This window comes from Meleagris gallopavo, chromosome 1 (assembly GCF_905368555.1).
Source record: "Meleagris gallopavo chromosome 1, MGAL_WU_HG_1.1, whole genome shotgun sequence".
Classification (NCBI taxonomy): Eukaryota; Metazoa; Chordata; class Aves; order Galliformes; family Phasianidae; genus Meleagris; species Meleagris gallopavo.
Genome location: NC_139404.1, coordinates 190,799,607 through 190,823,855, shown reverse-complemented (window position 1 = coordinate 190,823,855; position 24,249 = coordinate 190,799,607). Strand labels below are relative to the sequence as shown.

At 43.5% G+C, this 24,249-nt stretch overlaps 1 protein-coding gene across 1 annotated transcript in view; it reads left to right on the top strand.

Moving 5' to 3' along the window:
- Window positions 1-24,249, top strand: part of MYO7A (myosin VIIA) — a 97,389-nt gene that overhangs the window by 67,227 nt on the left and 5,913 nt on the right. The window contains exons 19-44 of the mRNA XM_019612314.3: window positions 248-342; window positions 1,455-1,539; window positions 2,471-2,689; window positions 2,822-2,929; window positions 3,499-3,708; window positions 4,221-4,424; window positions 5,496-5,672; window positions 7,215-7,304; window positions 8,546-8,673; window positions 9,867-9,993; window positions 12,900-13,019; window positions 13,732-13,905; window positions 14,290-14,517; window positions 15,289-15,459; window positions 16,414-16,531; window positions 16,811-16,937; window positions 17,042-17,211; window positions 17,316-17,506; window positions 18,050-18,174; window positions 18,859-19,016; window positions 19,764-19,917; window positions 20,053-20,208; window positions 20,412-20,517; window positions 22,002-22,115; window positions 23,162-23,249; window positions 23,451-23,557. Of these exons, the coding sequence (XP_019467859.2) occupies window positions 248-342; window positions 1,455-1,539; window positions 2,471-2,689; window positions 2,822-2,929; window positions 3,499-3,708; window positions 4,221-4,424; window positions 5,496-5,672; window positions 7,215-7,304; window positions 8,546-8,673; window positions 9,867-9,993; window positions 12,900-13,019; window positions 13,732-13,905; window positions 14,290-14,517; window positions 15,289-15,459; window positions 16,414-16,531; window positions 16,811-16,937; window positions 17,042-17,211; window positions 17,316-17,506; window positions 18,050-18,174; window positions 18,859-19,016; window positions 19,764-19,917; window positions 20,053-20,208; window positions 20,412-20,517; window positions 22,002-22,115; window positions 23,162-23,249; window positions 23,451-23,557 (3,750 nt within the window). The remainder of the gene's footprint in view (window positions 1-247; window positions 343-1,454; window positions 1,540-2,470; window positions 2,690-2,821; window positions 2,930-3,498; window positions 3,709-4,220; window positions 4,425-5,495; window positions 5,673-7,214; window positions 7,305-8,545; window positions 8,674-9,866; window positions 9,994-12,899; window positions 13,020-13,731; window positions 13,906-14,289; window positions 14,518-15,288; window positions 15,460-16,413; window positions 16,532-16,810; window positions 16,938-17,041; window positions 17,212-17,315; window positions 17,507-18,049; window positions 18,175-18,858; window positions 19,017-19,763; window positions 19,918-20,052; window positions 20,209-20,411; window positions 20,518-22,001; window positions 22,116-23,161; window positions 23,250-23,450; window positions 23,558-24,249) is intronic.

The following is a 24,249-nucleotide window of genomic DNA, read 5'->3' as shown; positions in this document are numbered from 1 at the left end:
CAGACACACAAAGTTCAGAATGTTCAGCCTCTTGCTGCTCTGGTTCAATTAGGAATTAGGGCAGTGAATCACTAGGATTTATGTTAGGATTTTTCCAGGAGAAGGTAAGAAATGCTCAGGAATTAAAATGTCCAAAGAGTTTGTTTTGGTCTTCTTCTCTTGTGAAGGGCCTTGCATCACCTTTGCTGCCACATTTCAAGCGATTGTAGATCTTCAGACACGAGTACTGTGTTGTTTCCCCCTTCAGGATCACCATGACATGCTGCTGGAGATTGAGAGGGACAAGGCCATCACAGACAAAGTCATCCTCATCCAGAAGGTCGTGCGTGGGTTCAAGGACAGGTAAGTGTGAGTCTTTCTGTTGGCTGGGATGTGGACTAACAAGCAGCTCCCGAGGGATGCATTGCTCCCTTTTCACCCATCTGACCTGAGCTGCCTGTAGCTGGGAAGAGGGGACTTGGCATGCAGTTGCAGCAAATACTGGGGAAAGCAGTAGAAGAAATAGAAGTAAAATTATTCCTTGCCTCAAACATAGACAGAATAGAACCTTCTGTTCCTGCTTGGTGATGTCTTCAAGGGAGCAAATATTTGTTAAGTGAGACTCTGCTGAAGGCAACACTAAGCCCCAGTCTGAAGGAGATCCCCACAAGACTGCAACGGGGCTATTGAAACCTCCATTACAACTAATGTTCCCATCTTAGAATCGCAGAATCACAGACTGGTTTGGGTTGATCAGCTTTTTGATGGATCAGTTTGCCCAAAGCCTATCCATCCTGACCTTGGACACTTTCAAGGATGGGTCACCCCATCTTTTCTAAGCAGACTTTACCAGGGTCTCACCACCTTCAGAGTGGAGAATATCTCCGTAACATCTAATCTAAATCTACCTTTTTTTAATCTGAAGGCATTACTTTGTCCTATTGCTACACTCCTTGATAATGACTCTTCCAAACTTTAAGCCCTCTTTAAGCCCTCTGGAAAGCCTTCCTACAGCAATCCTATAGAGATCTCTGAGTTCTTGTGATGCTGCTGTCCCCAGGATGTCTATGTACATGCTCAGACCAGACTCAGGAGCATGTAGTAAGCAGATTAGGGTAGTGGGGTGGTATTGCTGAAGTTTGAATCAGATTGAATCAATTTGCAGGTGTCTGGAATTGAAGCAGGGAGAGCAGGCAGTGAGATTTCAGAGGAGAATGCAAAGGGGGAAAGGCAGGGACCATTCCCAATATCTGCTCTGCCCAATCCCATGGATCAGCATATGGAGACCCACCAGAGAGAGACCATACAGACCTTCTTGTAAAGGCAAAGAAAGCTGGGGAAGGGGAAATTTTCAGGCAAAAAATGCAGAGTTTGCTCCACCCAGATATTCAATTTCAAGTCTCTAAAGAATGAGGCCCAGGAGATAATAAATCATGGCCGAACTGCAAACACGCATGTCTGAAATGCCTTTACAGGTCCAATTTCCTGAAAGTGAGAAATTCAGTCCTGATGATTCAGAGATACTGGCGTGGACATAACTGCAGGAAGAACTACGGTGCTGTAAGTATATGGATGCTTCCTCACACTTCTGCCTTCCTACCTGTTTTAGCTGAGACTTAAATTAGAGTTTTCTGGCTCAATTTGCCCCACCAGGTTTGGGTTGTTGGGATGAAAGGAATTGTGTCCTTGCTGTTTTGCCTTCTCATTAAAGACAGCTCCTTATCACCTCCATGTCCCTTTTGCTCATAGATTAGATTTCCATTGTATCAAATAGATCGAATGATTGAAAACTCTGAAAAACAGACTCCATCCCCATATGTGATCATGTTTGCAAACAGAGCTTTCTCCTGGGCTCTCTTCAGCCTAATCCATGGCCTTCATCTCTCCTTGTCCTAGCTAGTTCTGATCCCAAAGTGAGTCGTCTCAGAAGTGTGCTGTAGTCTAAAGGGTTCAGTATCATCCTGTGAGGCTGCAATAGGATAGAAATTGCCATTTCTGATCAAGGTGCTGCCTGCTTCCACAAAGCCAATTCATGGAAAGAGATCTGCAGGAGCAGTGATTAGCAGGGAAGTCATAGAATCATAGAATAGCTTGTTTTGGAACAGACCTCAAAGATCGTCTGGCTCCAACCCCCCTGCCTTGAGCAGAGTTGCCAACTGCTAGATGAAGTGCTAGCAGTGCTAGTGAGAGATGCTGGAACTCCATGGGAGCAGGTTCAAGGTTGATATCAGGAGCCAGACCTTTTGAAAACTCTCAAAGACAGAAACTACAGGTCTCAGTGGGCAAGAAACTCCCTTCATCCTCCTTGAGCTTTAATTAATCCAGCAGCCAGAGGGCTTCATTTCTCCACCCTCTTGGAGAACCTCCCTCCCAGAGGGCTTGTCTTGGTGAGATCTGATTTCGGTCACTCTTATTTAAGAAGGAGATTAGCAAAGCAAATCTGCTTAGGGTGAGCTGCGGTGGATTGGTTTCATGGTTCTCCCTTTTGCAGATGCGTATTGGCTTCCTGAGACTGCAGGCCCTCTACCGATCCCGCAAACTCCACAAGCAGTACCACATGGCCCGCCGGCGCATCATCGAGTTTCAGGCCCGCTGCAGGGGCTACCTGGTCCGTAGGGCTTTCCGTCACCGCCTCTGGGCCGTCCTCACCGTGCAGGCCTACGCGCGGGGCATGATAGCGCGGAGGCTGTACAGGCGCCTCCGAGGAGAGGTACGTATTGTGGAGAGGATGGTAGTGGGAAATGAAAGTGGGGAGAGGGGGGACAAATGGTTTAAAGGGCACCAAAGAATCCTAAAAAGTAGGAAACGTCTCTTGAGAAGGGCTCCTGTGTTTATTCCTCAGTATCATCGGCGCCTGGAAGCAGAGAAACTTCGGCTGGCGGAGGAGGAACGGCTCCGAAAGGAGATGAGTGCCAAGAAAGCCAAAGAGGAAGCAGAAAAGAAACATCAAGTATGCCAGGATTGCTCTTTCTGGGGCTCTCTCACTATTTTCAAGGGCCTGCTTCTGCTCCGTTGAGGGGGAATGCCAAAAATATCTAAGGGATTTCTGCCCTGCTTGAGTTATTTGTATCTAATTCACTAAAGCCCTCTGTGCTCTATCTAGACTTAGGCTGCTCCAGAATTTCTGATCTGCTGCAAAGGAATGTCAGAGATTACGGTTGTTATTTGCTTCCTTTTAGTGTTGTATGAAGGCTGAAGGTGGAATTGTGTAGATAATGTATATATGTGCAAGTGTGCACATGCACAGATGTATAAAATATAAAAATACCAGTAAGAGTCTCAGTGAAGGTATCAGACCTTCTAAAAAGGCACTATAGAAGAGAATATATTATTGCTTTGTCCTTCTACAGTTAGGGAGCTGAGATACTATATAAACATGCTACTGTTTAGCTCCAACTCACATGGCTGGGATAGTGTCCTGAGCGCTGATGGCCCCACATTACTAAAGCTGGTCTCCATGTAATTCAGTACCAGCTCTCTGGAGTCAGCAGTTCAGTCACTGTATGTTTTCTCTTCCAGGTACGCCTTGCCCAGCTGGCCCGCGAAGATGCAGAGAGAGAAGTAAAGGAAAAGGAGGAAGCACGTCGGAAGAAAGAGCTTTTGGAAAAAATGGAGAGAGCACGCAATGAGCCAGTGAATGACTCAGAAATGGTGGACAAAATGTTTGGATTCCTAGGGACAACCTCCTCCCTGCCTGGTCAGGAGGGGCAGGCACCCAATGGCTTCGAGGTACTACAGATGCACACAGGTTTAACTGTGACATAAAAGGCTTTAGCAACACATGAATTTATTAGGGTAGAAAGGGGCAATATTAAAGGGGGTATTCCTTCAAGACTTCCTTCCTTCTGCATGGCCCCACAGGTTTGCTATGCTGTGGCTGGGACAGACATGCTGTTGCAGGTTTTCTATGGGGCTGCTACATGGAAGGGAGCAGAATTGCTGTAAGATCAGTGAGGATCTGTGGCCTTTGTGATTTTTTTCATTACTGCTCAAGTCATTTGGCACTTGGACAGCCATTGCCACACTTAATGCTTCTCCAAGTGCTCTGGGGACATTACTGAGCAAAGGCATGTCCTTCTGGACTGAGGATTTGCTTGGGCCCCGGAGTTACATTTCATGGTTTTCCCTCCAGTTGGCTTTTCTTGATGGAAATCAGTTAGTCAGTGAAGTCAGGCCCAAGGGGGAAGTACAGTTCAGCATCCAAAAACATGCTGACCACCTGACAACCACTTCCCCACCAGGATCTCGAGCGAGCTCAGAAGGAGCTGGAAGAAGAGGACCTTGATGCTGCATTGCCTCTCCCTGAGGAAGAGGAGGAAGATCTCTCAGAGTACAAATTTGCCAAGTTTGCCGCCACGTATTTCCAGGGCACAACAACACACACCTACATTCGCCGACCTCTCAAGCAGCCTCTCTTGTACCACGAAGATGAAGGAGACCAGTTGGTGAGGCAGGGGAGGAAAACCCTGGAGCAGGGTGGGTTGGAGCAAGCCTGGGGAGCCTTTCACCTGAAGGGCACCAGTTTGCCTTTGGTATACACTGGTGTGTGTTCATGGTTCAGGGGGAAGCACAGCCCTTATCCGGGCATGCTCTGAGACTAAGACAACAAACATTAGAGGAACACAGTGGTGAGTTTATCTCTATACCTTGATATTTAAGACAGTCTTCTGGGCTTAGGTCATGGAAGATGCAAATTGTTGTGCTGGTACCATTTGCAAAGCTGATATTTGGCAGATGCAAATGTTGTTTCTTACCTTGACATGTGCACCAGTGCAGAGCTAGCAGAGGAGAAAGGCTTGCCCTATAACCAACAGTACAAGGCAAAATTGTAATGAACATTACAAAGGCCATGAACTTTGGCTTCTCTATGATTCTTCTTCTCCTCTACAGAGGGTTAGAAGTTCTCAGTCGCTGTTTATGTCTTTAGACAAGAGGTTATTATTGTAAGTTGCTCCAAGGGGGAGGTTGGATATTAGGAAAAATTTCTTCTCAGAAAGAATGGTCAAGCATTAGAACAGACCACCAACAGAGAGGTGGTGGAGTCATTGTCCCTGGAGCTGCTCAAGGAAAGGGCAGATGTTGCACTGATGGGCGTGGTGGGGATTGGTTGACAGTTGGACTAGATGATTTAGAAGTCTTTTCCAGCATTAATGATTCTGTGATTACATCTGAATATGACATCTCCTAGCCAAGACGCAAATCCCTCGTTGGATATGCAAACATATTCGTGATGGCAAGAAAACAGATCCTGAATTTGTGATCCTGGCCACCAGCATACCCAACTTTTTTCATTCAGATGAGATTCATGCTGTGAGCAAATTAGTTGTGTGTCACACAGCTAGGAAAGGAGACTATCGTCGTGGTCCCGATGGATTCATAGAATCATAAGATATCCCAAGCTGGAAGGCACCCACAAGGATTATCCAGTCCAACGTCTGGCTCCACTAAGGACGTGGTTTGACTACCACCTGCATTGCCCTACTGCAATCTGATGGAGCTAAACTTTATTTCAACAGGCAGCACTTGCTGTGTGGATCACTATCCTCCGTTTCATGGGAGACCTCCCTGAGCCAAAATATCATACAGCCATGAGTGATGGTGGTGAGAAGATACCAGTGATGACGAAAATCTATGAAACTCTTGGGAAGAAGACTTATAAGAAAGAACTGCAGGCTCTGCAGGGAGAAGGAGAGGTAATTGCTTTCTAATTGAGGTAACTGTCTGTCAAAGAGATGGTATTTTCATATCAAAATATGTTGGGAAGAAATTAGTTTGTCAATTTTATCTGCAGTTATGCTACAAAGGGAGAACTGTCTGCGTCAGGTGTTGTTTTTATCACTTCTTTACAAAGATAACCGAATGCCTCCAGCAGTACTGTCAGGGAAACACCCTGATATTTCTCATGGGGCTTTCATCTCTCTCTTCTTCCCCAAATGGCAGAGATACATGGGAGGAATGCAGTGTCTTGAGTCACTGGTCTCTCTTTTGGGGGATTTTGTGTTGATTTGTGCTGGATCAGCAGAGAAAAATTTAAAAATATGCCCTTAATCTTGGAGTAGGAAGTGAAGAATTACCAGGAAATTAGGCTGCAGAAATCCCTATTGCATCCTCAGAACATTCTGGGAAGTATTTGGAGGACTTTGTCTTAGGACCCCTCCCAAATAAGACATTGCTCTGGATAAATCACTGCCCATTGTTCTGATGCACTCTCATTTTGACAATTGTTTTATACAATACGGTAAGCTATTACCTGGTATTAGGATTTTCTGTTTTTATAGATGATGATTTCATTCAGCACTTTCACTCCAGCACCTGAGAAGGAGAACAATCTGATTTGGATTTGGATTTTGTAAAAATATGCACTAAGAATTACTTTCCATTCCTCCTAGCTATCACTTTTTTGCTTGTTTATTTACAAAAACACATACTTTATCCAACTGAGTTGTTAAGTAGTACAGAAGAGAAAGAAAATTTAAGTTGCATTTGCGTCTGCTATTATACATGCTCTGAGGAGTGCATAGCAGTGTAAAGATGTTTGAGCTGACCCTAAGCCTGATAGTTTGTGAATCCAGCTTCACTTTATAATGGATTCAAACCATTAAAGCTGCAGGGCTCAAAGTGTTGATCTGATGTAAAATCAGTCATTTCAAAGATGTATAGTTTTGGGGAGGTTAATTGAGTTAAAAAGTAAAGCTATTGTTCATGCCATCTCGGTCTCACAGAAACTTTATTTTTCTGGGAAATTTGATAGAGCACAGAGCTAGGTAGTGATGATGAAACCATAATGGGTAACAGTATTTCTGTCTGAATCTCTGACAAGGTGACTTCCAGCTCACAAGTGTGCTATGCAAATCACACTTCTCAGAGGCTGATTTTGCTCATCTCATTTGTGAAGTAGGAACAAGCCTGAACAGGATACAGTACAAGTGATGGGGCATAGTTGGACTAGGAGTCAGCCACTTTTTCAACATGGCTTGGTCTTTTTGCATCCATCTCCAGTTTGTAATTTTAATTTGGGGTAGGTTCATTGATTAGACAATGGTCATCTGCAAAATTCAGAGCCCAACCTGGTTTATCATGGGGCAGAAGGAACATGGATCCAGAATTCTTATTCCTACCTTCTTCTGAAATGTCTCAGTCTCTGCCCTTTGCAGAAGTCTTGGAGAAGCAGAGACAGCTTGTATTTGGCAGGGCTCTCCCTCACCACACTGCACTCTGTGTTTCTTGCTTTGCAGAGTACTCACATTGACGGGCACAAGAAGAACAGTGTGCGGCACAAACTGGTCTCCTTAACACTCAAGAAGAAATCCAAACTGACGGAGGAGGTGAGAGGAGACGCTTGGCCGCCTGGCAGCACAAGTGCCGTTGGATTGTCTGCAGCCCTCTCTGACTCTCTTCTGCTTTTCCCTAGACAACATAGAACCAGCCCTCCTCTGGGTTTGGCGCTACCTGTCTCTCTGCCTGAAAGATTTAAGGAGTGTTTAAGGGGAAAGGTTGGCTTCCCGTGTCTCCTTGAGTCATTCTGCGCCTCGCGCCGGCCTCCCCTCGGCTCCTGTTCTCCATCCATTCAGCACCTTCCCTCCCCTCTTTCACAGCCCTCCGTCCAGCTACTGATTCCTCTCACCATTTGTAATGGTCTGAATGTTACCCCTGCTTTTAGCTTCCTGCCCTCCTCTGCGTAGTAGGTAGCAGAGGAAGGCCATCCGAAAATGCTCACCCGTCCTCTGCCTCTCTCTTCTCTAATTCTCCTATGCGTAGCTATCCAAAGCTGAGAGCTTTTGGAAATATCATCCCGAAAGAGTGAAGAGCAATAAGGCTCTTGGTAGGGGGATGAGAGCAAGGCAAACACATGGATTCAGTCTTTTTCATAGTGTCTTGTCCACTTCCAGAGCAGGCACCAACTCAGCTGCTTGAGAGCATGAAAATCTCTCTCTGTTATAGTCACCGTCCCTCCCTCTAGTGTCAGAGGAAAGAAGTAGGAACCAGTTCAGCTTATCCTAATGTGACTCTGAACACATTCTCTCTCTAGTGGCTCTAAATAGAGAATGAGTTGACCAGCTGAGGTAGAGAACTGTGGGCAGAGAGGTGGATGGATGCCAACCCAAAAAGCACCATGCTGTGTGCTTTCATCTGCATTGTTAGCATGGAGAGAGGGTCCGTTTGTTAGTATTTTAACAGTTGTTTTTCTTTTTAATATGACTAAATTGGAAGGACCAGCCTTCCTTGGCAATAAGCTGGATTATCCCAAGCATCATTGGTGACTATTTTTCAGCTGTGGGTCCAGCCTAGTGTTGGGATGCAAGGGTGCCATTGTAGAAAACAAAAGAAAAAAACTAGGCAGGTGGAAGTGTGACCAGGCAGAGCCATTTCCATCTTCATCCATACGTAATTAAAGCCAACCAATTCACAATCTCCCATCACTGACAATGCGTAGACTGAAAAACTTCTGAGCCCCTTCCTGGCTGGTGGAAGAGTCCTCCTTGGGGGAGCACACCACATGTGGGTTGGGGGTGGGGGGCCACAGTAAATGGCTGTACTGAAAGAGAGCAATGTGTCTGATTGGCAGGTGACAAAAAGACTTCATGACGGGGAGTCAACACTCCAAGGTAATAGCATGCTTGAAGACCGGCCCACCTCCAACCTGGAGAAGCTCCATTTCATTATTGGTAATGGCATCCTCAGGCCAGCATTAAGGTTAGAAATCAGGACAAAGGCATAAATATGCCATTCTTTTAATTCCTTCTTTACTGAGCTATTCTTGTCCAAATGATTTTGCTGGTGTGTGCAGCTTTATCATGCCCTCATCCTTCTGGTTGTGTTGCACAATTGGGCTGGGTTGGGTCATGTTCCTTAGTGTTCATTTCAGGCCTGATCACAAGACCATGCAGAGGGATTCAAAGGCTTCTGAAAGAGCTGGTGGGTGCTGGATTGCTTCATTAGCACTCACACTTGCTGTTCACTACCCTTTGCTTTCCATTTGACCATTTTACACCTCTTTCATTTTGTGTTAATATTTTTTATGGCAAAAAAAAGTGAAAAACTCAAACTCATTCCTGTTGCTAAGTAAAGCATTCAAAAAACAATCAAATTAGAGATGACTGTGTATCTGCGTTTTAGCCCATTTATATGTGTATGTGATGTAATGCCATCCATTTCATTTTATCCTCCCACTTCACTGGGAAACCCTTAGCTTTATGTTTCTGTACATCTACTCAATCTAATAGCATACTCATGAGCTTTTCCATGGGGTTTTTTGGTGTAACAGGTTGGTTAACTAGTTTTTGCTGCTTCGCATGTAGATAAGGAAATACAGTATCCCTCATTTTGCATGTGGAGAATTAAAGGCAAATTGGACATTAATTCCCCAGATGAGATATCCATCCATGCATGATGGATGTATATCAAAGTATGGGTCTACTTAAACATGAGATGGACAAACATAGATCCCTGCTGGAGCAGATAGTTCCCAACATTTCTACAGTTCGTATTTAGGTGCCTGAAAAGTAACAGTCAGCAAATAAGGACTCCCAGTAGATGGCCCAGTTTAGGAGGCTCACTTGGTATCAAGGGGAAACCTTTGTAAGACTCCATCTCTCTAAGACTCCATTTTCCAGAAAATGCATTCAGAGACCTGAACCTTGAGACTCCCTTTTATTTCTCTTTTCTGTCAGCAATGGAAAATTTCTGCCAAAGCACAGGGAAAACCCAGTTGAGAACTGGAGAAGGAAAGCATTTGATAGACCATGAAGTCCAGAGTGACCATCATTAGGACTATTATATGAACGTCCTTGGAATTCCAAAATGAACCTGCAGACAGGGTTTGACTCTGTTAACACTGGAAAGCACCACCTTGTTAATTCTAATTTTTATTTTCACTTCTATTGCAGGGATGAAATTTATTGTCAAATCTGCAAGCAGCTGACTCAGAATCCATCCAAAAGCAGCCACGCCAGGGGCTGGATCCTGATGTCCCTCTGTGTAGGGTGTTTTGCTCCTTCTGAGAAGTTTGTAAAGGTAAATTGTAGATGAAATTTATCTCAGATACCGTCTGCTGACACATTTTCTTCCCAATCCATGGGACCAGCTTTTCTCTTGAGATTTGATAGTGGAAGGAATCATGGTCTTCATCCCTATCAGAAATGACAAGGCAAAAGTTCCTAACGAGAAAAAAAAATGTGCAAGATCTTGAGCTCAGTGTCTAACAAGGATCAGAGAAATTACTCCTGAGAAATTGGCTCTCTCTTTCCACTGACTCTAAAGAGAGAGTAGATCACAAATTCAGATGATGCCTCCTACACTCCAGATGAAGATGTGATTAGGTAGCCTCTGCATAGAAAATGAATTATCAGAGGTCACATGTGGAATTTGCACACCCAGAAAGGCCCACATATATCCCATTTCTCACGTCCAAAGATCTATGCATTTAGTCAAGCATCTGGTGTCTTTGCCAGTTACCTAAGGCAAGTCTTCTAGTTTGACAAGGAACAGTGTTACATAGCAAATTATAAATCTAATCTATTCATGGAAAGGATGATCTATCACTGAAATAGACAGCACAGGGAAGTGGTGGAGTGCCCACCCCTGGAGGTATTGAAGAGATGTGTGGATGTAGCACCAAGGGACATGGGTTAGTGGTGGACTTGGAAGTGTTAGGTGATGATTGAACCTGATGATCTAGTGGGCCTTTTCTAATCTAGATGATTCTATGATTCTACATAATGTATCTTCGGGAGTTAACCCCATGGGTTAATCCCATGATTTAGAGTTTGACTGACTCAGGGCAAAGGACTCAGTACTTTGTCTTTGCTTTGACACGACATGACAAGGCTTCCTTTCACCCTCCAGATTTTTGAATGTTGGAACCTAGAACTGCTCCCAGACCCACTGGAAATGAAGGTGTTACATTAATACGCATAGATATCAGATCAGGTTCTATCAGAAGTGAAACCAAGAATAGAAAACCCTTTTTCATCTCCAGGCACTGTCAGGAAGAAATATAATAATGCAGATAAATCACTGGCAAAGTGGCAGAAAATTAAATTATACCTGGTAATGTGATCTGAAAAAGTATATAACAGGGGACTGTGTGAATTTAAATTTTTATTAATGAAAGATTATTTATGTGAGTGAAGCACTTCACAGAAATAATTAATTTATAACTCTGAAGTCTCGGAACAGACTGCCCAGGGAGGTGGTGGAGTCACTGTCCCTGGAGGTGTCCAAGAAACATGGAGATGTGACACTTGGAGACATGCTACAAGACATGGTTTAGTGGCTTAGTAGGTAGTAATGGTGATAGGAGGACGATTGGACTAGATCTTGTAGGTCCTTTCCAACTTTGTGATGCTATGACTCTTCTATGACTCTGTGGTTTAGCCTGCCTGGTGGTTAATGGTTGGACTAGATGATCATAGAGATCTCTTTCAACCTTACTGACTCTGTGATTCTACCTCTACCCAAAGTCCTGGCATATGCTGAAGTGTGTGTCAGTATTCCCAAAAACATTCTGCGTTTGTTCATCTTGGGCAGCCCTTTTGCTCCTTGGACTGCTGGAGACAAAAGAGAGTGTTCATACCAACTAATTTCAGATACTTGTCTCCTCTTAATAGTACATGGAAAGAGAGAGACTCCTCTAGAGGATGATTCTGAGACCGTGAATGAGAATCCTGCTCTGAATCTCTCCCCAAACGTTTTCTGTCCCCATAGCAGCTCTGGTGACTGTGGCTCCTTGGGTGTGAATGTGGACACCTCTTGCAGCTGCACACACTCTGGTTATATTTCTAAGCTCCAGTCTTGCAATAACTTGGCCCATGTCCTGGCGCTCCTCTGAAGTGTCTGTAGTAATCCATAGGGACATCATAGACACAGGTTTAAAACATTATGTTTGAAGATAATACATTCTCCCACTTAAATGTTGGTTCTGCCCCCAGCAGCATCCTTTCCCATGCAGACTCACTTTTTTTGTTTTGTGAAAAGCGAAGGGATAGTCAAAGTTTGATGGAATTCAGTGAATGCTTCATTGTGAAGCTGCACCAACCCAGACCACTTAGTCCAGCCTGTTCTGGACTGGGAAATAAATGCCATGTCAGCACCGGATGTTACTATCATACTCATAACCTCATAACTCATTTAGCAGTAATTATTCATCATTTAAACAGAAGAAGAAGCAAATAAGGGTAAATATCTCTCAGCATTTCTTCTGTATACTCTGTTATGCAATGGGAGTGTACAGTGAATGTGATATCAAATTCCTAATTAATTTTTTCCTGAAACCTTCATTTGGGGCCTAACTTTAATAACAGCAACATTATGAGAAAAAGAAGATACAGAATTTCAAGAAAGAATTATGCCTGGAGGCTGTTCCACAACCCTGGAATATGTCAGTAAGGATTGAACGCTTTGAGATGGATTTAGGTGATAACGATGCAATCTTAAATATGTTTTCTGTTCCCAAATATGAAGGTCATGCTTTGGATCCTATTAGAAACCTTCATCATCTCTTATGCTAAGCATGGTTCAAGACACAGCACCCCAGTCCTTTGCACTTTTCTTTGATTTACAGAGCTCTTAGTCTTAGCTATAAGTTTAGCCAAGACATTTATGTAATGCTTTTAAGTGTATCTCTCAAACTGCAGAAGTCATTGGATTTCATTTTCTAAGCAAAGTATTTTTAACATATGGTGAAGTACTTCAAATTTTGGCTTAGGGTCCAATAAAATACAGTTTAAAATCCAACTAAGGAAACACCTGTTTAACATAATTGTGAAATATGTTTTCTATTATCAGCTAAGTGTTTTGAGTGATGCTTGCTTACAGTTTTCCATGATCATTATTTATAGGTCTTTTTCATTCACTCCCATCATTTTGTCCTATATTCAATAGTATAATGGTCTAAACAATGTGTTCCCTGCTGCAAACAGTACTTAAGGAACTTTATCAATGGAGGCCCTCCTGGTTATGCTCCCTACTGTGAAGAGAGGCTGCGGCGGACGTTTGCCAATGGGACAAGGACACAGCCACCAAGCTGGCTGGAACTGCAGGTATGAGCCCCTCCATACCCTCCAAAGGCTACTGGGGCTCAGGGTTGGATGCTTTCACTGTCATGGGAACCACAGCTCTGGCAGAGCAGAAAGCATCATGACAAAATGCCTATTTCTCTCAAGAATTTTCAGGTGTTTACAATATATTACATTCCTCTTGCATCCTGGCCTTGCTCCAAGGCATACTGAAGATCATAGCCTTTGCCTACATCAGTATTTTTAAATTAAATGCATTTGAGAATGCTCTTAGACATCGATGCCAACAAACCCCCATGTATGCTAGGAATTCTTCCAGCTGAAAGTGGCTGCAGGCAAACTGCCTACTGAGAATGTCCTTGGAACATCACAGCTGCCCAAGCTTCTTCAGGAGCAGCTGTAGTCGGAATAAGCCCAGTTTATGCAATATTTGCTCATTTTCTGTGCTGATTTACTAGCACAGATGGTTGTGTTTTAGTGCCTAGGAGCATTCCTGAGCCTGGTTGGATTTAAATACTTCAATGATTGAATGTATTGTATACAAGAAACAGTTTTTTCAGTGTTTCCAGTGACTGACCATACATTATCCAGTTGAGAATGCTATGGTAGCATTGAAATATAGCCAATTAGTGGAATTAGGGATTAAAAAAACAGCTACCATTGCTGGGGGGAAGAGTACATAGGTAAATAACCTAGAATTTGAATGCCATCATAAAGTCTGACTTTAATCCATTAGGCAACCAAGTCCAAGAAACCAATCATGCTGCCTGTCACATTTATGGATGGGACAACAAAAACACTGCTGACAGATTCTGCAACCACTGCTAAAGAGCTCTGTAATTCATTGGCTGACAAAATCAGCCTGAAGGACCGATTTGGCTTTTCACTTTACATCGCACTTTTTGACAAGGTAAGTTATAATTAATGCTTTTGACTAGCCCTATACAAGAAAAGGGAGATTCTCCTTGCTGTCACATATCTTCCAGGGGGGAAGGAAGACATGGCCAGTCAAAAGATCAGAAAGAAAAATGTATATATGCATGTATGATTTTTACAGAATGAGAAGGCTTACGCTGGAGTAGTTTTTGCAGAGAGACTATGAAATCTCCCTTCTTGAACATATTCAAAACAGAGGGCATGGAGCAACCTGATCCAAGATGGACGTGCTCCAAGCAGGAGACTGGACCATAAACCTGCAAAATCCCTCCAGAAATCCTCCGGAGGTTCTTCGCACATAGACATCTCTACCTAGAGATGTCAGATGAATTTCACCTTTTCCCTCCACGTTGCTTAGGTTTCTTCCCTGGGGAGTGGCAATGACCATGTGATGGATGCTGTGTCCCAGTGTGAGCAGTATGCCAAGGAGCAAGGAGCACAGGAGCGCAACGCACCGTGGCGGCTCTTCTTCAGGAAGGAGATCTTCACTCCTTGGCACAACCCAAGTGAGGACAATGTGGCCACCAATCTCATTTACCAACAGATTGTCCGAGGGGTGAAGTTTGGGGAGTACCGGTGTGACAAGGCAAGTGTCCTCCTCAACAGTTACTGGTCTGATCAACATACGTCCCTAAATGGAGTAAGAAATCTTCCTCCCTGGGTACCTGCTAGGTTATTAGGGTATGCACTTAGGAAACAGAAGCTACAGGAATCAGATCCTTTTGGCTGGAAAAGGATCAGATTCTCCTATGGGCTGTGTGAGTACCATTCCCTGTGGATTTTTGGATCAGAGAGTGAATGTCACCTCATCTATCACCCCCAGTTTGAAGGGCTACAGGAATGCTGTAACCAGTCCACCAGGTCAGATCTCTGTTTGGTGAATTCTGCTAAGCTTTAGGCAAAAGACAGACAATTACATACAGCTGTGCTATGCAGTACAAACCCAGCGCTGAAGGGATGTTGGAAGCAGAAACCCATGTCTCTAGAGTCTCTGTGAGCATACAAAATTCATAAAATTGCTCAGGTTGGAAAAGACCTTAAAGATCATCAAGTCCAACCGCAACTTAGCCATTCTACCCTAACAACTCTCTGCTTAATCATGTCCCTGAGCAGTTACTGTTCCAGTGTCACTGAAGTGAGCTTCTCAAAAGACATTAAAATCTCTGAAAATGTCCAGTGCATTTTGTCTTGCTTCTGTTTAAAATTATCCAGGTGTCAAACTGAAGATATTCTTCTTTCTTAGCACCTAATTGCTCTCCTTTGAACTAGTAAAGACCAGGCACTATAGGAACTAAAGCATCTTTTCCCATCTTTATTGCATTAACATTGGCTCTTTTATCATGTGTGGATTTCACAGGAAGAAGACCTGGCAGAACTGGCTTCCCAGCAGTATTATGTGGACTATGGGTCAGAAATGGTACTGGAAAGGCTGCTAAATCTAATTCCATCCTACATCCCAGACAGAGAGATCACTGCATCAAAAACAGTGGAGAAATGGGCTCAGCTCATTATAGCTGCACATAAAAAGGTAAGATGATAAATCATCTGGTAATGGCCAAGATATGTTTCAGTAGCTTCATGTGCCTTTTAAATATGCCAGACACTACAGCTCAAATCTTGGCTGCAACTGAAATTAAAGCAAAGGCAAAGGACGTGCTTTGCACTAATCATGTCTAATAACTTTACCACTGCTTTTGATGCAAGAAGACAACCTGCAGAGATGCACTCTGCCTTTTCTGGTGTTTCATTTCTGGCACATGAGTCTGTGGCATTATTGATTCTATTACAGTGGCAGTTTCTGACCCCAATCAAAACCAGGATGTTGTTGTACCAGGTGCTGCGTAACCTCCCTGACTTGCTGGCACGAGGACTGGCATTTATTTAAAGACAGGATTCCACCTCAGATTAAGATATCTAAATGCAAGCATCTCCATCTGTGTTAAGTCTCACTTCCTGTCACTCTCAGTGGAAACCCAGGGGCTCAGTTCTGTTGCCTGAACAGAGATGCTTGGGATATTCCTGCTCCAGGAATCTTAGGCCCTCCACCAGCCTCTCAGCTACATATAAAAGTCTCAGGTTTCGAAAGATGTCCTAAATGAAGCTGGATGCTTGTGCTTAAGGGCTGTCAAATATCTACTTCCAGCTAAAGGACTGTCAAGCTAATAGGCAGACATTTATGTTAGAGAAACCCAAAGCCAGTTGAGATGATCACACCCAGCTTTGTCACTCTGGATGCTTGCCCAGACTTTTCCGAGTCTAATTATTTCTGAAGGGGGAACTAGAATTTTGCTAGGAATTTCTCCAGCTTCTCCATTGTTCCTGTAGGACTTTGGGCCTTAGCATCATCAAGATTTAAATATTGGTTCCAAGATCTTCAGATGTCATGGACTGAATGAGTTTCATGGAATTGTATTTTTTGCTCTCTTTCTGAGATATAAGTTGGTTTGTGCTTCGTGTTGCTTATGGCTTGCTTTGTTGGTAGGGAATTTATACTCAGAAGAGAACAGATCCCAGAAAAGTCAAGGAAGAGGTGGTGGATTTTGCACGTTTCAAGTGGCCTTTGCTGTTTTCTCGGTTTTATGAAGCCTTCAAATTCTCAGGTGAGTCAATAGAACACATGCTGGGATGGGTGAGATGGTCAAAAGCAAAAGGTAGAAGAATTAGGGACTCCACAGACAAGACCTAATGGGTCATCGGGTGATGTTTTGAATACTTTGCTTTTTGGTGCATCCTCATTAGCAATGGCTCAAGCCATGAGTCTGCCATTATTTCCATTATTATAAATAACTGATTTTTGTTATTGCATCCTTCTTTGAAACACAGATATTTTCTATGTCGTACCCTTAAAGAACTGATTGTATGTCTTGCCTTCAATCTAGGGCCAAGCCTACCTAAAAATGATGTGATTGTGGCTGTCAATTGGACAGGGGTGTACTTTGTGGATGAACAGGAGCAGGTTCTCTTGGAGCTCTCTTTTCCAGAGATCACAGCTGTGTCAAGCAGCAGGTAAACTTAGCTAATGTTCTACCCCTAAAACAGTCTTTTTCTTGACTTTGACTTTTGATACCATTATATTTCCTGTTTATATCTCCTATAAAAACATATCCCAGAGGAGGAAAGCTGCAAGGGCAGAGTTTCACCTTGGCCACCATTAAAGCAGATGAATACACTTTCACCTCCAACAATGCAGAGGATATCCGGGACCTGGTAGTGACATTCCTTGAGGGATTAAGAAAAAGATCCAAGTATGTGGTCACTCTTCAAGACAACCCAAACCCTGGTAAGTAAAAGTAAAGAAGGTAAGTAAATGCATAGGCATATTAATTACTCCAAAAATACTTGGAAAAAAAAAATCATACAAACTAATGGTTGTTTTTCTTGTAGTGGGAGAAGAATCTGGGTTCCTCAGCTTCCTCAAAGGAGATCTCATAGTTCTTGATCAAGACACAGGAGAACATGTGATGAATTCAGGGTGGGCAAATGGATTCAATGAACGAACCAAGCAGAAAGGGGATTTCCCAACAGATTCTGTCTACGTCTTGCCTACTGTCACCATGCCTCCCCTGGAGATTGTGGTAAGCTGTCTTACAGAATAGCAATACTTGATGCAAAGCCTGAGGAGGCCAAAGTCTTTCTGACTTTGGTTTTAAGAGAGTCTTTCTGACAATAATGTGGACCAGTGTGGCTGAGAGAGGTGACGTTTTCTAAGGTACAAGTGATTTGCTGTAATAGTATCTTAGCCTTTCTTCTACTCTCATCACTTTGAAAACCATGAGATTATGAATTGGCATATCCATGAATCCTTTCACATCTTTCCAGCCGGCACAATTCCTTTTCATTTAGGGTTAGGAGAAAACACCACATGCATTCATAGAGCAGTAGGTTCCAAAGCACATTCTCTTCATTAGAAAACAATCCCTACTATGGAAACATGTGTTATTCTTTGTATTAGTGACAAAGAGTGGCACAGAGAAATGGCAGTTTTACAGTTCTTACTGTCTATTGGCTAAAATTAGTGGGTTATTTTTACTCACTCATTGCCAGTCTCTTCATTTTGTATCTGCTTCCTATATATTGCATCAAGCATATGAGTTGACAGACAACTTTTCATCCCACAGGCACTGGTCACAATGACCCCTGACCAACGACAAGATGTTATCAGAACCTCCCAGATGGCAATTTCAGACAGCGAAGAGAGAGTGAAGCCATACACCTTGGAGGAATTTTCCTATGATTATTTTAGGTGATTTTTTTCAACCATCTTCAAAAAATACAGGAGTAGAAATCCGTCTCCACATAGCTTGGGAATCAGTAATTTTTTGGCCACTGGAAAAGACTGTAACTATCTTATCCTCTTGTGTGATTGTACAACAACAGCTTCCAGTTTAGGCCATGGCATGAGTTACAAGTGTTCCACAGACAGGGTTTTATGAATTAGGTGGGGACATTTTCATCTCAGCTCCAAAGCATGCACCACAGCTTCATGTAGCCTACCAGACTGACCCCAAATCTGCCCTTTCTGCTCACAGGGGCTGACAGTCCAAAGAGGCAGACCAAGTCCTCTAGGATATTGTCATCCTGGTGGGCTTGTTTAGCTAGGCAATATTCTTTCATCATTACTGCCCATCTCCCCGTCATCATCTTTCCTCTTGTGATTAGAAGGGGTTTTTTTTTGTTAGAAAAGTTTGTTTAGGTATCAGTGCTTAAGTAGGGTCCTAAACAGACTTTTCTGAGCCCTAGAAAAGTCAAAATGGCTATGGTTTGGGTAGAACTGGAGCTGTATACTTGCTAAAATGTAAATTCCCATTTGGTTTAAGAGTTCATTAGTGGTATTGTGAATAATCTTCCAGGTGAAACTCAGGCCACAGACTGTCCCTTTCATCTGTGTAACCTCTCTACTATTACCTTGCTTTGCCTTTGCCACCAGGCCTCCGCCTAAGCACACCCTGAGCAGAGTTATGATCACCAAGAGCCGTGGGAAGGACAAGCTGTGGTGTTACACCCGGGAGCCCATCAAACAGCCCTTGTTGAAGAAGATCCTGGGTAGTGAGGAGCTGTCCCAAGAAGCTTGCATGGCCTTCATTGATATCCTTTTACTGCCTGGTGCAGGCCTTGGACAAGAGGACAACAAGTCTGACAGACAAAGGGGTGATCAATCTCTTCAGGGATACAAGTGAAGCCCATAGAAAGCGTTCTGTCTCCTCTTAGGGGGCTGTGTCACAGACTTGGAGATGGATCTGATTCTGGCATCTGTATTCAAGCATTCTTGAGATCTGAGGTACAGGGAGCAAGAATTATTGAATTGATTATAGAATCATGGAAAAGACCACTGAGATCATCTAGTCCAACTGTCAACCCATCCTCACCATGCCCACTAAACCACTAAACTATTGAGCCTTTCTGGTACACACTGCTTAGTGGTTAACTCAACAGTTCTGTTTTGGCTTACTTCAACTTTCCAAGATGCATCTGCTATAAAGGGTGTAGACGTAACCAGTGTGGATGCAAACAAGTTCTCATGACCTCAGGAACAGGGTTTGATACCTGAATATCTCTACTTGTCAGAATAAAGATAGCATGGAGGTAGGCAGAGTGCAAGCATAGATCCAAACTGTGGAAATGGCCTCTGTATTTTGGTGGGCTTTTCTCTAGGATCCGGACTTTATAATTTGAACAGTTCTATTGGTATAAGCCTGGTACTAATGCTGTTACCACTACTGCTACTATCACAGCCACTTCTGTAGTCAAGTGTAGGTTGTCTTTTACCATATCATCAACAGAAGGGGTTCTCCAAACCTCCCGGTTAGCTAATCCTTAACTCCTGCCTCTCACCAGTGCTGAAGTATATGGGTGACTACCCATCCAAAAGGACCCGCTCAGTCAATGAACTGACAGACCAAATATTTGAAGGTGCCTTGAAAGCCGAGCCTCTGAAGGATGAAATCTACTGCCAGACCCTGAAACAGCTCACTGACAACCACATCAAGTAAGAGTTGTCTGTTTTGCTTGTCCCAGAGACACTAGCCTGTGTTGGGCATAGCAGGTCTGGAGCATTTTTCCTTCCTTCTAGTGCATCCATGCCATGAGTTACTTTTTCTGTTCTGTATCTCTCCTATTTTAGGTACAGTGAGGAGAAAGGCTGGGAGCTGTTGTGGTTGTGCACAGGCCTTTTCCCACCAAGTAACATCCTCCTGCCCCATGTCCAGAGGTTTCTTCAGTCCCGGAAACATCATCCATTGGCATCAGACTGCATCCAGAGACTCCAGAAAGCCCTAAGGTACAACACCAAAAGACCTCCTAATCCTGACCATGTCACAACATCCAAATATGTATGAGAAACAATAAGTAGGAGATATTCTGGTGATTGGAGGGACAGTGAAATCTCACAGCCCCTCTCTTCATTCAACCAAGACTAATAAAAAGTGTGTCTGGTGGACAGCGTTGCTTATTCCGTGGCACCTGCCTCCTCCTGTTTTGCAGGAATGGGTCCAGAAAGTATCCTCCCCATCTTGTAGAAGTGGAAGCCATTCAACACAAAACCACCCAAATTTTTCACAAGGTTTACTTTCCTGATGATACTGATGAGGTAAGTGGGATAGAAAGAAATTCTTGATTTTTGTCAGGATGGCTGTCCAAATTCTTACTAAAATCTCAGAAGAGATTAATTCTAATGCAGAAAAATTCAGCCTTCCCACAAGTATCTGAGCCAGAGCAGTGTCAGGAAAATCCATTCTTGCCAGGATAGGAGACTGGAGCTTATGGGTCTGATTTCCTACAATTTACCTTTTCAAGACATGGGTGCAGAGTTGTCTCTCACAAATTTTATAACATGATCTTATCAAGAGAGGACATGATTTGTTCATCTCCATCCTCTTTCTCAGTGATTCACAAACTTTGACCATCAGTTACTTAGAACCTGGACTAGAATATGCAATCCACCAAGCTATGCCTAGCCAGGCACTCTGCTGTGGCTTCCAGTGACAGAGCAGGGAGCTGTCAAGCAAGAAAATGCAATTATTCCTCATTCTTCTGAACTGAGATGACACAGAAATCATGATACCTGCACTCAGAAACCTCTCATTAAGCATCTTATACACAAATAAGGCAGGTAGTGATATTGTTGCTGGAAGCAGATAGGCATCCTCTTGCAGATACTGCTGTCTCATGTTACTGACTGGTATTGCAGTGAGGCTTGCTCTCTTCCATCATGCCCTAAGGTACACCTGAATCCTTGCATTTCCAAAGGAATTCATGTGAAAAACAGTTCATATCCATGGGAGGATGTGAACAGTAGCTATGTATGCCCATGTTTGTCTGTTATAGGTATTTTAAGAGATCTACTGGGACTTCCCATCACTCTGAGTTTTGGGATTTTTTTGTATATGACCAGTAAGAGGCATGACAATGCTTTTGCACATACATCTGTGTGAGAGCCAGGAGAAGGAGGCAGAGAGAACTTCTGTACTTGGATGTAGTCCCTTTGACAATGGAAGTCATCCAAGTGGGCTGACGAAGCCTTGTCACTATGGTACAACATGCATCTTTCTCAGACTTACGAGATGTAGAACATGAGTCCTGGTGGTTCAGGCTAACAAGGTCATGCACGTGGTGGGTAGAGGTCTAAATTCTTTGAACTGCTGTGAAATGAATCTCCTTAAGTGGCCAGAGAAAACCGAGTCACTGAAAATTCTAAGAATAGCTCAGAAACTGGAAAATGGAGAGATATCATCAGTGAAGAAACAACTGAAGATCAGCCTGAAGGTCTCTCTTTCCTGCAGACAAATAGGTCTGAGATGTTACAAATGGATCAGAGAAAATCTCTTTACCTTGGAAGCTCCACAGAAGTCAGCAGAGAGTGTAGATGTAGTATCCTGAATGACCACATTTCACCAATAGTATGGCTGAACTTCTATAAATGTGCCTTCCCATGTGCAAAGCCACAGTCCACGTCTCTGTTTTGACTGGTGTTGTGCACCTAAATCTCTTCATACATCTGAACTTAGAGTTCCTTAAAGGCAGCATAAAATTAATCTTGAGGTAGCAATGATAATGTTCTTCCTTTCTTTGTAGGCATTTGAGGTGGAGTCTAGCACAAAAGCAAAGGATTTCTGCCAGAACATCTCTAACAGATTGCTCCTAAAGTCCTCTGAAGGCTTCAGCCTCTTTGTCAAGATCTCTGACAAGGTGAGCAACTCACACTCACATTGTGGTAGTGCCAAAGCACTCAGTGCTTCATTTCCAGAGACTCAGTAGGTGTGCACTGCTGGAGCCAGAGCTATGAATCAGATTGCCCAGAGATGTGGTGTTTGAAGTCTTGTCCTTGGATACATTCAAAGTCAGGCTAGACCAGGCTCTGAACAACCTGATCTAGCTTGTGCACGTCTCTGTTCATTGCAAGAGGGTTGATCTAGATGACCTTTAATGGTCCCTTCCAACTCTGTAGCCCCACGAATAAGATTAATTCCTCTGCAAGTAGTGCAGCATTTCTAAGTCAGATCTAACCTGTTACAGGTGAGATTTTGAGTATTATAGCCATGGTTACAACTATCATCCTAAAAGGGAAAGGTCTCCTGTGTTAAGAACAGATGGCTTTAATACCTGATGATAACACTGCAGTGTCCTTGCTGATTTAGGGACCCAACCAGTACCATTCTATGTGCAGGATCTCACAGAAGAAAGAGGTAGAAAACCCAAGCCTATTGTTAAGATGAGTTCATAAAAGATTAAATTAGGTGTTAGGGGGAAATTTTTCACATAGAGGGCAGTGGAGGCACTGGCACAGGCTGCTCAGAGAGCTGCAGTGCCCCATCTCTTGAGGTGCTCAAGCCCAGGTTGGATGGGGCCCTGGGCAGCCTGAGCTGGTGGGGAGCAACCAGCCCACAGCAGAGGGTTCAAATTAGCTGAACTTTAAAGTCCTTCCCAACTCAACTCTATAATTCTGTGATAATGAACTAAGAAAAATGTGCAGGCGTAGAGATGCCTTGGGCAACTGGAATAAATCTGTAGAGATAGTCATTATGGAGGGAAATTAATTGCTCCAGGAAAACAGGAAGCCACAATAAGGAGTAATGGGGGAAATTAGAGTGGTATCTTTCTGACATCAACAGTCTGTAGTCCAGAAATCTAACTGAGACAAAGCAGTGAGCAACAATAACAGGAGGTGGGGCAGTACAGAGCCAGTGGCCTCTTGCTGCTTACTTGGTCTTCATAACCATGTACTATGCCCACAGGTCATAAGTGTGCCCGAGGGAGATTTCTTCTTTGACTTTGTGAGACATCTGACGGACTGGATAAAGAAAGCAAGACCAGCAAAAGATGGTAACAGTGTCTTTTCTCCATTGTGGGTCACACACAGTCCTACTTGAGTCCTCTAGTCCTTTCAAAGGAGGCTGACTGCCATTCGTCACACCCATTGGGCCATTGCTGTGGCTGTGCTGACATCACCTGGGAGATGAGGAGATGGTCTGTCTGGTGCTCACAGCATTGTTCTGATATCTGCTCCCTGCTTCCTTTGTGCAGGTATAGTGCCTTCCCTCACCTACCAAGTGTTCTTCATGAAAAAGCTGTGGACCAACACAACGCCTGGAAAGGATTCAATGGCAGATTCAATCTTCCACTATTATCAGGTACTCTAGGAATCTGAAATAGCAGTGCAGACTTTAGGAGGTTTTAAGATGGGATTGAAAGACTGACTGTGTGAAGATGAAGACTTGCATTAAACAGAACAAAATTCTACCTTAAACAGAGAGCTACAAAGAGCAGTTGGGTTGCATGGCAAGGAGTGGCCTTCATGCGTTTTAGGTAGCCTCTTCAGCTGGGAAATGTGCCAGATATTTTTGAGCAAGTAGCAAGAAGTGGGAGAGTATGTCCTGCTAGCAGCCTCAGCAGGGAGGCCAAATTCAGAAGCATTCTGAAGATTGTGTGCTCTTCCATTCTTGGAGATGAGCTATGATGGCCCCAAAAGCCATGAATTTTTTTTTATACACCTGCATGTCACAAAGCTCTCTTGTAAACAAATGCAAACACATATATGTTCCCTGTGTTCCTGCCTTGATCAAGCAGTTTTCCCAATATGACCGTATCCCCTAATGCTTTAATAGTTTCTTATTATATAACAATTTTTCAAACATCTTCTGGTAATGGTGGATGTCCGGTGACATGGAGGGTGAACACGTAGATACACACATAAGTTATCTAGTAAAAGGACCACCCTGTGCTATATTACTGGAGGCTTTTTTAGATCAGAGATCTTTAGACAACCTCCATTTACCAGCAGAGACTGAAGGTCTGGGGTCACCATCGCTGAATTGCTGTCTCC